The sequence below is a fragment of the Semicossyphus pulcher genome, unplaced genomic scaffold, assembly GCF_022749685.1.
Source record: "Semicossyphus pulcher isolate SPU_LCO1_2020_fin unplaced genomic scaffold, fSemPul1.0.p SCAF_26, whole genome shotgun sequence".
Taxonomy (NCBI): Eukaryota; Metazoa; Chordata; class Actinopteri; order Labriformes; family Labridae; genus Semicossyphus; species Semicossyphus pulcher.
This window is the reverse complement of record NW_027211700.1, coordinates 1,954,716-1,972,440: the sequence shown is the minus strand read 5'-3', so window position 1 is coordinate 1,972,440 and position 17,725 is coordinate 1,954,716. Positions and strand designations below refer to the sequence as shown.

Sequence of the window (17,725 nt, the reverse complement as noted above, 5' to 3'; positions counted from 1 at the left end):
TTCTCACAGGAAAACAATCAGTGAAAAGGTGCGTTTACAGACAGCCAGGTGTGTGAAATAAACGACAACTTCTCGTGTACAATCATCACGCATGTCTCCAGCTTCTCACAGTTACGGTGTGTTGTGTATCTGCGGTAATTTGTCCGGACAGCTGCCTTGTTTGGAATGCTGCACCTTCAGATTTATGAAATGACAGAGATGTAGCAGCGCCGTGGGAGCGCCGGAGACTTTTCCTGAGCTTTACTGGGCAGAAAGGAAACAGATTAGCAGCACATGGAGGAGGGTAACGGTTTTTCTGCCGGAATACTCAGCTGGATAATTGTATCAACAATGCTCGCGCAAATTAGTCACCATTTATTTGTTCTGTGCCGCCAACGGTACAGAAATCTCCATTACGCGCGATTTAAAAGTCATTAAGTCCAGGCAGGAGGACTGCACGGAGAGGAAGGGGCACTGCGCTGATAGATGAACATATTCTCTGTGCTGGGATTAAAGCGAGCGGGCGGTGGGCTAAATGCGCTCCTCACACTTGTTCTTTGGGTGTCAGTTTGGGTGTTTGTACTCGTAGAGAGACAGGACATTTAGAAATGTTGCCCCCCTAATTTTCTCTAACGTGAGCAGTTAAGGTAACTTATGATATCTGCATCATCATCATCATCACAAATAACCCGGAAATTAATCAAAACAATCCCGTTTGGAGGCTTTCATTTGAGATACTTGACGTAATTTCGCAGCATGGCCTTAAAGTGAATTAACTGCTCGCGTGACGCTTACAGTACAGTAGGAAGTTGGCTCAAGCTTCTCTGTGTCCTTGATCCGTCCGCTCAATACCAAACAATACATCTGCAGATGTGAAAATGTGCGTAAAAGCGCCTTCCGTCCCGCTGATTTGGCCCCTCCGCATGTTAGTGATCCGGGCCAGAGACGCTCTAATTACAACAGAACGGGGCAGTTTTGCGCCTTATTCGTCCATAATCGAGTATTGTTTTTTTCCTTCCTCCCCTCGACATTGTTCCTTTCTTCCTTTTATCTCTCCATCTTCTCCTCCCATCTCCCTGCATCATCTCTTCGGCTATATTTAGCGGCTAGACTGAGGCCTTGGCGCCAGACCGTTTAAGACCTGTCAAAGTCCCTCATATTTCCCCCTGTCACATGGAAACCCGGCGACCAGCGGCCCTCTCCTCCTCCTCCCCTTTCCCTCCTCGTGCAGCTACCAGCAGCCCTCCTCCTCCTCCTTCATCTCCTCCACTTCCTTCTCTTATGTTCACTCTGCTAAATGAAACATATCAGTTCTCACTTGTAGGAAAGGAAATCTTCACAAACACACACTGAGCCACATTTTATTCAGAACAACTGAATGTAAAAGACGCTTTTTGGGATCAGACTAATACCTGACGCATCGCAGCTCTTCCATAAAACAAACATTTTTCGCGGGCATGACAAACTCAATCATAACCTACAACCACTCAGATCCAGCTCCCTCCCAGCCCCGCAGCCGGCTTTAAACCTCCTGCTCTCTGAGCTGCGGCTGTTGTGTGTGAAGCTGTGGGTGTGTGTGACTGACAGGTGGACCACCAGGTGGGGGCGCTATAGGGACCCTGGGGAGCCTGAGGAGAGTGACAGAGCTGTCACACCCGCAGGCGTTAGAGCAGCAGAGAACACTGTGATGCCCACAGAGCCTCAGAGAAAGTTTTCACTCTTCACACAGCAGAAATATTCACACGTTCTCTGATTCTGATAATTCTCAGTGACTTTAATTAAAGGGGAGTTATAAAGAGGAGACTGGGGGCCCTTGGGTGGCCCTGAAATCCACTTTAGGAGCCGCAGCATCAGCAGGGCCACAGACTGCGCGCATGACGCACTGCAGATCTGTGCGTGCGTTTATTCATTGATTAGAGGGATGACATCTCCACTGGATGTGGCGCGTGTGTCCAAACATACCACTGCCTCGCTGCTGGTTCCGTTTTTACTTTAGGCCCAATCACAAAATAATCTGATGTCGGGTTGCTGGTTGGAGAGAAACTTCCCGGCGTGCCTTTGAGCAAAACAGCCCCACGTGGCCCCGCAGGACACCGGATATTTTCTTTTTTCTTTATTTACTTTCATAGAAGAAATAAAAGAAGCACGTTTTTTATACTTTGGGTTTTTCCTGTTTGTGCAGCGACATTAAAATAAAATAAAAACAAATATGATCACACCACATAATATCTTACACATGAGCATTTCGCTTCTCTCCTGTGTAGACTGAAAAAAATCCGCAGTAAATGTGACAGGTCCCCAAACATATCCTGACGTCATATCCCTGTCACACGCGCATCCGCTGAAGCTGAGCATTAAATCATTAACTTTCATTATTTCGATGTTTTATCATCAGTGTCAAACACAAACATCTGCACGCCGGAAATACGTCACTTAGCTTATTATTACATCCGCCCAGCTCACGTGTATATATCTGCTACTTAACTTACATGCTCACATTTATTTCAGCATCCTTTGCACACTCACTCCTGCACTATTGTCTGATTCTAAGCTGCACGTGTCTTTTCTGCACTCTGAGATCAACCTGTAGTTTTAACTCACCTGGACGATAAAGCTGAAAATAAATTCTGTAAAAACTAAAAAGACATTTCCACAGATAGTTTGTTGAATTATTTTTATTCACCCTCCTCCTCCTCCTCTGTCCCTGTCTGCCTAATGAGCCGCAGAAAAATACTTTTATTTTGAAATCCGTTTAATTTAATCGGAAATCAAACAGTTAAAAACATACATTTTCCTGCCTTTATCTGTTTTTCGAAGTCTTTAAAATAAAAATCAAACTTTTCAGGTTATTGCCATAAAACAAGAGAGCGGGATTGACCGTGTTAACGTCTGTGTTTCCTCTGAACTCGTTCTTAATCAGGAAACATTTCAGCTCCGGCTTTTTAATACGATCCAGCTGACAGTCTGTTATTACTGCTTAATGTTCGTTGGGTCGCATTTATTTTAAAGCAGCAGAATAATCTTTTGTGTGTTTTGCAGATGTGTTGACAGCGCGCAGGAATTGAATTAGCAGCTGCAGCGGAGGGAACATTGGATCATATTAGGAGCGCAGCGGAGGCTTCACCTGCAGGCCTGCAGCCAGAGAGGAGGAGGAGGAGGAGGAGGAAGCACACAACACACACAACACATCATATAGCTACAAAATAACATAAAGAAACACGCGAAATATCCTGAACGTCCCATCAAAGTTTCGGTTCAACAGTTGGATTAAAATAACGCGTTTAATTACAAGACTAATGCACAGTTTTTAATCTCCTTTAAACAGCAGCACGACCCGTGTTACAGCTGGAATTTAAAACTACAATTATTTCACAGTATGACGTTTAGATTTTAATGTTCAGCTTCAAAGTGTGTCGCGTTTAAAGACGACGGAAAAATCGGAGATTAGACTTTCAGATTTATTTAATGCAGCTTCAAGACGCGATATATTTAAATATTTACACATAATAAAAGTGAAGTTCTGAACTTCTGCTTAACTAACGCATGACTAATGATGATTTAAAGCTGAATCAGTGCCGGATGTGTCGTGAACTCCTGTTGCTCACAGATTTAGTCAGTGTGACTTTATAAGTTCGTCAATCATCAGTTTACGAGTTTTAATGATCAGTAACGTCATCCATCGATCTCTCTGACAGAAGCTTTGTCTTTAATCAATCTGCTTCAGATGCAAACATTTCAAAATAAAAGTACAGAAACAAAGTTGTATAAACTTTAATGTAACAGTGAACCTGATGCAAATCAATCAATGAAGGAATCAGCTGTGAATAATCCATAAATTAATTTATTATCTGTGAAATAATCACATAAAGACTCCATAACACAGGATTTCATGATGCACTGCTTTAAGCATGAAATCATCATAAACAAACATTTATTGAGCAAAGCTTTAGTTTATTATTTTATCCTTATTGTGAGTGTTTCTGTCAAATCCAATAAAACATCTTTAAATGAGTTATTATCTGTTAAACACCGTTTAATAATGATTGAGCTGAAAACATAAATTATTGATGTAAATAACTGATAGTTCCTCCTTAAAATATTCCCCTTTCATTGATCACAACATGCTGCACTCCATTCAGAATGTGTGTTTATTAAAGCCTGAAAATGAAGAGGACGTTTTGCAGAGATGAGTGTTTTATTTACTCACACACACCTGAAAGAGCTCCGAGGTCAGACACTCAGGATAAACATTGTGGATGAAACTGAAGAAAAATAATCCTGCTCATGTTCCTGAGTGACGTCCTGACAGCAGCAAGCTGAGCTCAGATCAGTGAGGACATCTCCTCAGCTTTGTCTTGGACACCTTCCTTGTGCAGGTGCTGACCTCCACGGGGCCCCACAGGTGACTTCAGGAGGTGTCAAAAATGCTGCAGTTTAAAGGAAGTTTTAAGATCTGTGATACGGACCTGTTGGGTCTTGTGTTAGTGTGCAAGTTAATCAGCATCTTAAACAGAGAGAAGAATAGAAACATCTGAAATCATGATGTTAATGATGTAGCTGTCACATGAAGTCTGAGCTGCATCTGCAAAATGATTTAATTCCATCATTAACAGATATGATTATAATAAGCGTGTCACAACATATATGCAGTGCAGACACACCAATATTCAAAATAAAAAAACTTCAAAGGCTTTTTATCTGATGAAATGTGTTTCCATGGAAACCAAACTGTGTTTCTCTCCGTAGGCGCAGACTGGTCGGTGTTTAAGGATGCGACGTGCAGACATTCTGATGGTGACACCTGGAATCATCTCAGGTAAGAGCCGAACACACAGTGAGCGCTGAGCTGCAGAGAAGAAGAGCTGAGCTGTCTGTGCATCTACATTCTCCGCTGTTTCTTTAGCTGTTGCAAAGTTGTGTTCAATTTTCTGTCTTGTAATTTCTGCAGCTCTCATTCAGACAAATATTATAATTTAACATGTTTACTGCTGAGAAATTAAAAATTAGGAGACACACAGAGAACAAACATGTTTCCCTCATCCAGCTAAAGACGATCCTCTACATCTCAGCTGCTGAATCAAACTTCAGGTCGGCTTGTGTCTCGTGTTTACGTTCGTCGCTCTCTGTGGAACTTTTCTCTTTGTTTGAAAATGTTGTAATGAGTAAATATTTGTGCACACCTCCATCTGTAAGCTATTACAGCTATTATGTGTCAGCTCCAACAACCAAGTGATGTTTCCATGTCGAGTAATGTAATGCTTATAACATAATGGCAGAGTAAATGGAAAAACTGCACTTTCAAGTGTTTAGCTGATGTTTGAACTGATTTCAGGTAGATGAGCTGGAGCAGGATTTAATGGTTAAAGCTAACCTGCGAGTTCAGCCGTACAGATTTAATAGAGAATGTTTCAGTGTCGCCTGTCATAAAGAGAAGTCGCTCTTTGCTGTGAAATTACAGAATTGCTAACAGAGATGTTCCTGCTTATTAACGTTAAGATGTATTTACATCAGCGCTGCACAAAGAGTCGCTTAGCTGCGACAGGATAAGATCAGCGAGCAGCTCAGTCATATCATCAACAACTGTCGGCACTTTGAAATACAGCAAATGTTTCCTCAGGAGGAGCGAGTGCAGAGCTGCTCTTTCCTTCTGCAGGAGGGAAATTCTTCTTCCTGGTAAAACAATGGATGAAGACAAAGGTGCACTTTATACACCTGAACGTAAAAAAGAAACGTGACAAAAATCAACCTTTATGAGTTAATAATAGCTCAATATAATGTTGATTGTGAGTACACTCGAAGGCTGCTGACCTGCTGTTCCTAGCATAGCGATGGCTAACAGCTAACATGAGGCCTGTAATCTTTCTGCATAGTGAAGGCTAAAGTGATTGTGTCCTGCTGTCATTCTGCATTCAGCGTGTAGATAAGGCTTCACTGCTAACACAATTCTACAATGTTCTGGGATAGTAACTGCAAAGTGAATGGAGCTGGCTATCCTTCAGCTAATGCATGCTAAGCTGCTAACACGACGAAGCTTTAGCATACTCATTCAGTGTGTTAAACTGCTCTCATCACAGTGAGACAAGTGTTAGCATGTTTTGTTCTAACCGAGCTAATGCTAATTTTTTTTATGTAAATCAGAAGGTGTTGATATCACACCTGAATTACTGAACTGAGTTTTAATAGCTTCAGTTAGCTCTAAGAGGAGTGAAGTTTAGTTTGCTGCCACGTTCGTGTGGTTTGAAGCTCAAAGCCATCCGTTCCTCTGCACATTTTCCAGCAGGATGTTGGACGTTAGAAACACCGAGCCTTTAAAATGTTCTGTCTCTTGTTCCCAGAGCGACTTAAATATTGAGTCGGGGTTAAATGTTCTGTTCAGCGCTGATATTACACATAACTGTGCTTGGTTTTCACTCACTTTAACCCCATGACTGTAACTACTGATCGAAGAATAAATTCATTTAAAACCGTCTTTATGTGTGTCTGTGTTTGTTATTGTTGCACATTTACAGCTTGTAAATTAGTGACTGTTGTAAAAGGTTTCTAATAACATCCTGGAATAAAATCTAAAAGTCAAAGCTGTAGTTTTCCTCTCGTTGTTTTTGCATAACGCTGAACTTTCCTGTGGACGAAGCGGCAGAGACACTTCCTGCCAGCTGGAGCTCGTTTCTTTGATTTTTAAGAGACTTTTGCATATAAACCTAAATAAACACATTTTGTAACGGTTCTGTTTTTATGTTTTCATCCTGTTGTCCAACAAACACTGAACTGATTATATTTTATAATATATGTGACCTAAAATGCAGACGTACTGCTTGTAATTTACGAATCGTTTCAGGCTTTTGAAGTCGTAATAAGTTATTGAATTAATTGTCTTACGTTTGGAAATGTTCCTCTGCAGCCGGGCAGGGACCCCCTTTTTTCATTTTACGACTGGTAGATTCTGAACACGTCGATGAGATGAAATAAAGCATATAAGGAGTAATCCACCGCTAATCTAATAGAATCTGAATGAGCCCAAATGGTTTGCTTGAAGAGAAGGAGTCCTGGGAGCTGAAGTTTTGTGCTGATTAGCAGAGAAACAAACATGCCCTCTCGCTCCTACACGCCGCCCAGAACAAAGAGCCAGAGTCGGCCATAAAAAGTCCCTTTAACAACACTTTACTGCCTGTTAAAAAATATGGTACTAATTACCAGAGGGACTATGTGCTGATGGTCACCGCCGGGGTTGAAACGAGAACGGCACAATTAGAAGCAATCACAGTGAGAAAGAAAGACGCACAGCTTCATTTCCTCCACTTTTATTATGTTTTTTTTTTCTTGCATGAACGCTGCAAAAACAAGTCAGTATTTTACTACTCAACAACAAGCATTTGTTCTGAATTAAAACTATAGATTCAGTGACCGAGCAACAACAGGCCATCATGACATGCAGCCAGACGTTTGGGATTGTACACTACTTTTATCATTAAAGGGGAATTTAAGTATGGAAACCTGGGCCCTACTTTTATATATGTTTGGACTGAAATGACTAACAGGTAGGCAAAGTTTGGGATTTGCTCCAGACTGCTTCAGTCTGCAGCCATGAAACAGGCTGGAATCTTACAGGGCAAATGCATCTGAATAAAAGGTCTTGTTTTTTCTGAGAGGTTCTAAGTGTCTGAAAACATTACAGAAAGGATCCCGACAGAGATACAGAAGAAGATGATTTTTTAAACCAGAAACAGACCAGTTACATCGCTCTCTTCAAAGCCACCAGACTCCATTCATAAAAACAGGGATTTTAGCGTGCAGAACACAGGAGTTGCTCGTCTTTTCAGCCTCCATTTTCAGTCATTTTTTTGTGTATAAAAATTTCATGTTGGAACTAAACTAACCATATAAAACACTGAAGTCACACAATCACACAAACAAACCAAACAAAGACAGCAGGGGACCAGCAGCTCCCTTGTTCTGTGAGGTAAAAGTACTGTTTTTTTGAATGGAGTCTGGTGGCTTTGAAGAGAACAATTTGACCGGCGTTTGCGGTTAAAAAAAAAAATCTTCTCCTGTAACAAAAAGGTCTATCTCTGCAGGGATCCTTTCTGAAATGTTGTCGGACACTTTGATAAGAAAAAAATTATGTTGCAGCCATTACAGCCTTAGTTTAAGCTTTTTTGTACCTATTAGTTATTTAGTTGCCAAAATATGAAACTAAATTTGGCCCAGGCCTAAAAAACAGAAGAATTCCCCCTTAATTCTTTTTCTAAGGTGACTCTGTAATTAGTGCATTTCACCAAGTCAAACATTCTGCTAACAGGCAAAGTGGGTTCAATAAACGAATTTCTGATTATCAATCATCTTTGCAACAGGCAAAGCTTAAGGAAAATACATCTTTAGAGATCTATGACTAAAGGCAGATAAAAGGTTTTGGTCAAAGGTCACTAATGTACAAAATACAGCATAAAGTTTATTACTCCGCTCGATTAAAGTTAACTCTGTGGAAGGCCGAGTGTGGGGGTACATGAATCCAAATGTTTCTCAGCTACACCGTAAACATCTAAGTTACTTACTAATAGTGTTGTCTCATTACTGCATCTTTTGTCGAAGTAAAAACGTTGAAATCAAAAGGCAGAACAGGACCAAACTTAATCAAAAACATTTAGCCGCACACACTCACACACACACACACACACACACACACACACACGGCTGCTACACGTCACTGACTGGAATAAACATTTCTCCTCCGTCTGCGCTCCCTTTCTTACGGCTCATTCAGACAATAGGCACACCGTAAAACTTCAAACACACAGAGAGAGAATGATGGCGGGCGGAGGAAGCAGCCGACATCAGCTGCAGAGGAGAGGACGGCTGGTCTGCGACAGCGACAAGGTAACAGGCGGGGTGCAGGTCGACATGCTGGTCCGTTAAGATCTGATATTGAAAATAAGGGAGGTTCCCGTGTGACTGCAGCTGTATGAAAATACTCTGTGCTGAAACTGCTTTTTCCTGGACTCCAGATTTGGTTATTTGCTCTGCAACACTTTAAATATGTGTTAGCTTTAAAAGCAATATGTTTTCAAAAGACTACAATATATTTGTGGAGCTGTTTACATCCTGACATGGAAGAAACGTAAAGGTTAAAGGTGAATAATTCTTATTTTTGGAATATTTAAAATGGTCAAATTCAAAGTTATTTTAAAACTACATCCGTTAACCTTCGAATCCAACCGAACAAATCAAATACTGACACTGTGTGTACTCAGGACCACTGACCAGAAACATCACAACTCAGACACCATTTGGTTCCAGTTCAACACATCAGCGTGTCAGTGTGGACAGATACGGGGGGCAGGGGGAGAGGCGGGCAGGTGGGGCAGGTGGGCTGCATGGTGGCGGATGTTTCTGGAACAGAGGTGGGAGTCTTCAGGGGAAGTTGGTGGGGAAGAGGCTGAGCGGCTGGCTCTCGTTGGTGGGCAGGGGGGAGCGGTAGCCCTCGAAGTTGCGCGGGATGCTGCCGCTGGTGGAGCCCGAGCTGTTACTGAGGGTCTCGATGCTGCCTTCCCTCTGCAGCTCTGCAGGGAGAGAGAGAGAGACACAGAGACACAGAGAGAGAGAGAGAGAGAGGGAGTGTTGAGTGGAAGCTAACAGGTGATTCCTTTTAACACAAAGTCCACATGTTGTCCTCTTGCAGAAACAAAAGCTCTGAATATCCGAGCTCGGTTCAGCGTTGAAATCTTTTTCTAGGGCCCAAAAAAGTGTGTTTGCAGCTGTGATTCCTTTTTAAGTCTTGTGTGCAGATTGTTTGATCAGATGCCTCCTGATTTAAGTCCAAACTCCATAAGTTCTGTTTATGCTGACTGATTCTTGTTAGCTGCTTTTGTTCGCACATCTTTAAACACTCATTAAATAATTTGCTTGTTTTGATTAATAATGGAACACAAGAGGAAATATGCATGAGCAAGTTCATCAGAGTAAGAATAAAATAACCAAAGGAAACCTTGTTTGCTCTCTCTGCACCGTCATCGGAACCTTTTGATGAAGTTAAAGACGACTTCTAGCTTCATATTAAAGAAGCTTAACATGTTTAAAGCTGAGAGAGCTGCAGAGTATAAATCTGCTTATCTGCGTTCTTTGGGACGTCTTCTGGTGAAAAATGTCAAATGCAATGTGAAAGACAAGAAACACGAGCAGTCACACGATGAGACAGTCTATAAATAAAACTTATTCTGCAGGAAAAACAAAGGTGAGCAGTAAAATCAAACATCCATCACAGACAAACGGCTGTGTTCACTGTAGGTGTGCTTCAGTTTTACCTTAAATCTGGGATTATTACAGACATTTAATATGCACTCCTTTAAGTTTTACCTCCTCATAAAACATGTAAAATAATCGGGACACAATATGTGATTGTCTGACTGCTTGTGTTTCTCATCCTGTGAACGGATGAGCCACCGTGGTGGTTCGTTTGGTGGTTAAACTGTTATCATAACTGATTAAAATCGATGCTCAAGATCAAAGTTGTAATAAAACCAGAATCATTCTTTACTCCAGTCGTTCAGCAACAAGCGTGAACATATAAAACACTGAGAGAAAAACAAAGTTCAGGCTGTCACAGTTAAATGTAGGTCAAAGCTGCAGCATCACAATTTAACAGACAGCAGGAATAAGAAAGGGAGATCCCAGCAGGAGTTTCCCTTCTTGTTGCATGACTCATCAGACCTCTATGAACCTGGATCTGTTATAAACACATGAAGTCCTCGTCTGTGGGATTAACCCATCACTTATTCTGGGACTGAAACCAAGCTGACCGACTCTCCCAGCATTCTCGGGGTGACACGGAGCGTTTCTCCGACATGTCACGCTGCTCCACATCCCTCCGCCATCCCTCCCTGTGACCGAGCTGCTCGGCTCATGTCTCACCTCCATAAGGAACCCATTACTGTTATTACATGCTGTAAACCATATCCGAGGATGTACGGACAGAATGGCGTGCGCGGAAGTGGCAGCACGGTATTAAGACCGTGATGCATGTAGTGTATTGTGACGTCCATCAGGAGTCTTGCTGTACTTAATCTGCCCGGCTGCTCTGCTGACAGCGGTCCACGCCCTGCGAGTGTGCAGCCGTGTGCATCCATGACAGAGTCGGACTGTCATCGACAAATTGAGAGCAGGATTTGATAATACTCGTACATGAGAGGAGAAGTGAACACGACGTGGAACAAGCTGCTCCGGGCTGCAGGCTGTTCATACAACTTGAACTGCCTTAAAACTTCTGGACATTTGGCTTGAAACAGTAAAAATACATGCATGAGAACAAACACGGGAGTCTCATGATGCTCGGAGGGAAAAAAAAATATCAGAGCAGTACAGCTCCCAAGTCAAACCAAATATCAGAAAGATGAAAGAAACTTAAAGGGCCAGTTCACTGATTTTCAACCTCAGTCCTGTCATGCTATCTAATGCCTAATGCCATTATGGTAGAAATTTGGAGCCTTTGGAGGACGTTATCCGCTTCTCCAAAGGGCCCTGGAAAATCTCCCAACTATGTAAAACGCGTCATCTGGCAGAAGCCAGGGAGCTCGCTAAACTACACTTCCTCAAACGCCCGCCTCCGATGTCATGTCTCGTTCAAAATCGTCAGGTTAGAAATGTCGACTGCAGACCTGAAGATGTTTTAGACGACCCACCGGTATATTCTCGTCGTATTTCAGATTCTGTCCCGCTCTGAGCCGTCGCCTGCAGCGAAACAGAGGGAATGCAACGCAATGCATGCTGGGTGTTGTAGGAATGTAGAATGGGCGAAACCTCAAGCTTTTTGTATGACTTTCTCCACAGCTTTGACGCCACTTTCAAATATTCTTGCTTCTATCGATTACAGAGAACACCAGCTTTGACTGACAGTTCCCATAAAATCAATCAATAAAGTGTTTTCATCCCAAATATCTTGTGCTGATTGTAACGTGTGTCGGCCCTTAAATGACAGAAAAGGCCCGTGTGTAGGTGTTCTTAATGATATTTTAGAGTTCACCTTAACAGACTCATCCTACAAAAGGGGGCGTGTACCAACTTTGTGTCTGATGTAATGCTTAAATTTAAGTTTATGCTCCTCCCACATGATGCACAGACGCTAAGAGCTAGCTAGCGTCGTTGCCGTGGTTGTATTCAGTGCTAACGGCTTCTGAAGTCCATAAATATCCTTGAAGAGTCCCTCCTTAACTTCCTGTTTTGAAAGGAATATGCAGAGACAGAAAGCAGTCTGCTAATTTGAAGTGAAACTATTTAATAATCCGTTACAGACTCCTGCTTTATGTACATAAGAGCTCTAACGTCATAGTCAGAAGGCTATTGTGGCCTGTAGGTGTATTACAAATGATTGGATACTCTTTGGTAAGTGAATATGAGAAACATTAACTCCTAAGATACTAACATAATGACCTGCATAAAGATAAAACGTGTGAGTACAGCACAGAGAGACCTGAGCTGCTGCCTGTAGCTGGGCGTGCACTGAGCCACAGTTTCTCTCTGGTTTCACTTTAAAGCTTCCTGCTGCAGATTTTACTGCTCCAGATGATCATGCTCTGAAATCTCTCTGCTGTCTGTCAAACTGCAGAACACATCCGTGACCTTCAGACGAACAGCAGCTCTAATTAGCTTAAGAGTCTTTTCAAATTTCATACAGTCATAACAGACATAAAACCGCAGCGTGACTTTCATACGTGCTGCAGATGTTCACAGAGAGCATGGGTACTGTCTCTGTCACAGAGGGCACGCAGGAAGTGGGAGCTTCTTACTGCAGCCCAGGGAACCTAATACAAACCACAGTGTTATTATCCCGGCTAACACGCAATGTGCCACTCTGTGGTGTTATCCCACCCCCCTTCTCCCCCCTCGCTCCCTGTTTAATTCCCCAACACCACACAGGGCACAAATGCTGCAGTAATCCAGGCAGAGGTGAAGGCTGCTGCTTCACACTGCTGAGGCTCAGATAATGTGTGGATTTATCAGCAAAATACTGGAGCTTTATCCAATGAGGCTGCTAATAATTCTTTTTTAACCAGCAAATTCCACAAATTGTAATCCGTCAAGATCTTAAACCAGTAAAACATCGCTCAGGACGGACTTCAGCTCCACTCAAACTCAGGACACTCATATTGTTACTGCATACGAACACCTGCGAGTGTTTTAAAGCTCAATTTATTATGGTCATTAGGGACTATTTTATAGTCAACTAGTCATCGATTATTTAACTCGGATAATGACTTGCACAATTACTTAATGGCTCTTATTTAACTCCTGTGATAAACAAGGTCCGCTTTATAAATCCTGCAGGCGAACCTTTTCTGTGCATCGTGAAATGCTCCCAGACTTCACAAGTTTTAGGACGCAGTGGTGTTGTTAACCTGTCGCTCAGCAGAGATAGTAAGGATGTGAGATGGCTCACCCCTCAGCGAACTCGGCTCTAGAAAACGATGTTACGTCCGCGCACAGCATGAAGAACACGTGCAACGACTAATTATCAACAGATAGAGCTCCTGTGAGGAACTTTGGGTTTGTGTTGGTTTTGGCGCCCCCTGTGGACAAATGTTTTGTTCTAAGAACGTTCTGAGAATGTTACGTGCAATGTTTTCAATAGCAGGAGAACGTTCTCTGAAAAGATCCTCAGCATGTTGCAGTCAGCATGTTCTACCTTTGTTTTTATGTCACATTGAGCAAATGTTTTATAAAAGGCGTTCTGACGTCCCAGGCCTCGATAACACCCTGAAAACATCCTCAGAATGTTGACAACGTTTAAAACGTTTTGTCTTAGTTTAAGTTTTAACCTTCCAAGAACTTTATTTGAAATGATAAACATTTAAAACTTTATTAAATATTTATATTATAATATATAATATTTATCATACTTTTTATTTAAAGCGTTCTTTGAAAATAAGATTAAAACGTTTTCTTTCCAACGTAATCAGAACGTGTAAGTAATGTCAGCCGATGTTATGGGGGCGTTTCCTGCTCGCTGGGTTATCTCTTTGCTGATTTTGTCTTGTACGTGTGTACGTCATAGTTTTTAACAAAAAATCTCATCCTGCTTTCTTTAACAGTTTTATGTATCACTCACTGCTGTGTGTGTGTGAAATGTAAACAAAGGCAGCGTGCAGTTAACCGCTTCATCTCACACCAACCCCCCCTCCAGCGGTTACAGGAATTAATAACTAAATAATCAATCACGTCACAGATGGTCTGTTTGCTTTTGGAGGTCACACAGAGTCATCAGAATTAATTTCAGTCTGTTTCATAACCAGCTTCAATTTCGTTGCTCCCCTAATGTTCATCAGCTGACGATCTGTTGAGGAATATGCATCCACCTACAGAAGCATTAAAATACGTTTCACACTGGATAATAAATGATCAGCTATTGAAATGATTACGTATCGAAATTTCAGGATTACTTTGCATGGCATTGGTCAGATATTGAAAATAAGATCCTGAAAAAATCAGGGAATAAATTGGACATTTTTTGAGCAGAAGACAAGATGCAGATGATGTGAATGATTTTTACACCACACGTAATGTTACATGAATGCATCATTAACAAATGTAAAATGTGATGGTGCAAAAGATGAAAGCTTGGTGTTGCAAAAAGAACGGCGGTTTTAACTGTCACAGTTTTTATGTTACATCGATTTAAGCAGAGCCACGTGAAAAACCTCCTGCAGCAGCTTTGGGCTCGCCCCTCCGTCTCACATCGCTCATGTCGTAAACCGAACGTTGCATCAACAAACAAACAATGTGATCATGAAAAGACGGACGACTCGGCTCTTTTTTATTATTATACAGTTTCTTTTGCCTCCTGTGATATCGGAGGTATTTGTTTTGAAGGTTACGAGGTTGGAATTTCGGTTTGGATGGATTAAGGTGGCAGTGAAATGTTGGGAATAAGGTCAGAAGCTTGTGTGCAGGCTGTCACAGAGAGGGGGAACACAGCATATGTGTTGATATATGTGAAACAGTCCTGCTGCACAGCCTCGTGTGTGTATGTAACGGACGTAGTAAAACTCCTGCCTCACACGGTTTTGTATTCACAGTATCAGAGCACACGCCACAGCGCCGGGTTTATCTGTAAGAATATGGGTCATCTGTAATGATATCGTTTTTCCAGCCTCGGCTCCACGCAGGCAAGCAGGGACAAGAGCTGGAGCCGCTGAGACTGAGCCTCTCCTCTGCAGCCCTGCACCTCCTGCGCTCTGACTCCTCACCTCCAGACACCCAGCGGTGCTTCCAGCTAAATGCAAAACACTGCTGGAACAGTAGAATGTAACGCGCCGCCTCCTTGTTAACTCACATCACAGCTTACATGGCAGCCACTTGCCCTCCCAGCTAGCCTTTTTGCCAGCCCCAGCTCTGGATGTGCACAGTTGCAGTGTTATTGTAGGCGCTGTAAGCTGCTGAACACCCCAGTAAAGCCCTAAAGGCCCTTTCTAGTGCTGCCTAATCCACCTCATTGTGTGACGCCCACCAGCTATTCAACACGTCTTAACCCCTCACGCCCCCGACACAATCCCCCGCCGCTCTAATGTTGGGGATCTTTTCCTCTGGGGCTGATGTCACCGGGTAAAGTAATATGGTTATTTACAAGGCGGTTTTGTGCGACGTGAGGTGTAGATAATGCCGCTCTGGAGGACGGCCAATGAAGAAATGGAAACTACTGTAGTGTTTGACTGATATGGGCTTTTACAGGACGGCAGATCTGAGCCGGCTGATAAATATTTTGTGCTAATACACATCAGCGTATCTGTGACAATGTCTTTATAAAGCCACAAAGACATGTTTTGTAATTAAAAGCTGCTATCGGCATCTTAAATGTGACATTTTAATTTTAGTGTGTCCGTTTTCTGCAGGGCTTTATTTCTACGCCTCAAACAGCCTCATAAAAATGTCCAAGGAAGTCTTCATATGGGCACGTGTGCAGCCTAATCTGAGGGGCGCTCTGTTCCTGGTGTTGACTCTGTGCGGCTGCAGGGACGGGAGCTGCGTTCAGGGACGACACCAGGAGCCAAACTTCAAAAGAAAGTGCAAGTCAACGCAAGATACAGAGACGAAAGAGCTATCAGTAAAACAGCAGCAGATGCCACAGCTGGAGATAACAGGGAGGTTTTTCAGGCCGGAGTTGGAGGGACGGAGGGAGAAGGGGGAGTTATTCTTGGCAGTGTTGAACAAGGAAGAAAAATGTTTTGGTCCTCACACGATCCGACAGAGACACTTCTAACGACACGGCAGCGAGTTAATACCTCATCAGCCGAGCGGACATACAGGGGGAGTGATCAGAAACGGTCCAGTCTGCCGCCGCGGCTGTGAACAGGCTTTAATCCTCTTACAGTGTCACACAAACACACACAGGCTGCAGCGTACACACTTTCATTTTCATACAGACACACAGGCTGAGTCTGGTCTCAGAGTACAACAAATACTGAAGCTGTACCTGAAAGAAACTTCAATATGAAACATGCCGTCACCTCCGTGTGGTTATCAGAAATGTACTTGGTTAGATGACAGTGATTGAACGAGGTCTGTGGGTCAAAGGCTCAGGTAGGCAGGTGTGACAGTTTGTGTAATATTTTAACTATCTGCTATGTTTTCTCTAAGTTCGACTTACCTGGAGAAAACCTCTGAAATTAACCTGCTGAGAGAGCAGTGGAATTACTTATCATCAGAGGTGGAAGGAACAACTTATATTTACTCACGTTACAGTAATTGAGTATTTGTTTGTGTACTTTTACTTTTTTAAATCTGTAATTTTCCTTTAACTTGAGCAGGTTTTGTTTTGTACTTCACTACATTTTAAATCACATCCGTTACTGAGTAAAAAACATGAAGGCCTAAATGATAAACAAAAAGAACAAAATCACGCCTCGTAAGCGGCTGCAGTGAACGACGGGCAGGTGAACAATCGGACGGACAGTCAGACAGCAGCGGTGCAGACCGGCTGGAGGACAAACCTTGATTTCTTTTGATCGTTTTTGGGTCATTTGATCCGTCCTGATGAATACATTTGCAGTGTGACTTGTTGGTGAAGAAAACAAGGATGGTGTACTGAATCCACAGAATCCACTTTCAATGGTTGAATTGTCTGAAAATGTTTTATGGGACGATCTGAACTAAAATGACACATTACGCCTCCCTCAGGGTTTTAAACGTCGTGTGTCGGCATGTTTAATTATTTGTAAGGAAAAACAACTTGTTTGACATTTACATCCCCTCGTCCTTTAGTACTCTTTCCACCTCTGCTTATCACGGAGGCAATAACCAGATCTTAGAAAATCAGGCCCAAGACGTTTAAAACTGGTGCCTCATTCAGTCCACAAAGTTCTCTAAAGAAATAACCCGGCTTCTCTTCACCGGCTTCCTGTCAGCTTCAGCATCCAGCTTAAGGTGTTTTTAGCACTTTAAATGGGCTCCACCATCATACAAACATGCTCCAGTCAGAGGTCAACACATCAGATGCTCGTGGAGAACCCAGAGGAGACAGAGCCTGTGGAACAGTCCGTTAACATCAGAACCGCTCTGACCCTTGAACGTTTATAATCCCTGTGTAAGACCCGCCTCTTTGCTTTTAATTCCAGTTGAGCCCGACATCCTGACGTCTTATTCTGCAGCGATATTTTACTCTTGTGTATTTTACTCATACTTGTTGTTGTATTTGAAATTGTGTTTTAAGCTCTCACATCACGTGGTCTGCCGCGGCTGACTTTAACTTGACGATCATTTCACATTC

At 42.6% G+C, this 17,725-nt stretch overlaps 1 protein-coding gene across 1 annotated transcript in view; it reads right to left on the bottom strand.

Annotated features, from left to right (window-relative positions):
• Positions 1–7,275: 7,275 nt before the first annotated feature.
• bcas3 (BCAS3 microtubule associated cell migration factor) overlaps positions 7,276–17,725 on the bottom strand; it is a 347,859-nt gene continuing 337,409 nt past the window's right edge. The window contains exon 24 of the mRNA XM_069676560.1: positions 7,276–9,533. Coding sequence (XP_069532661.1) covers positions 9,385–9,533 — 149 coding nt within the window. The 3' untranslated portion in view covers positions 7,276–9,384. The remainder of the gene's footprint in view (positions 9,534–17,725) is intronic.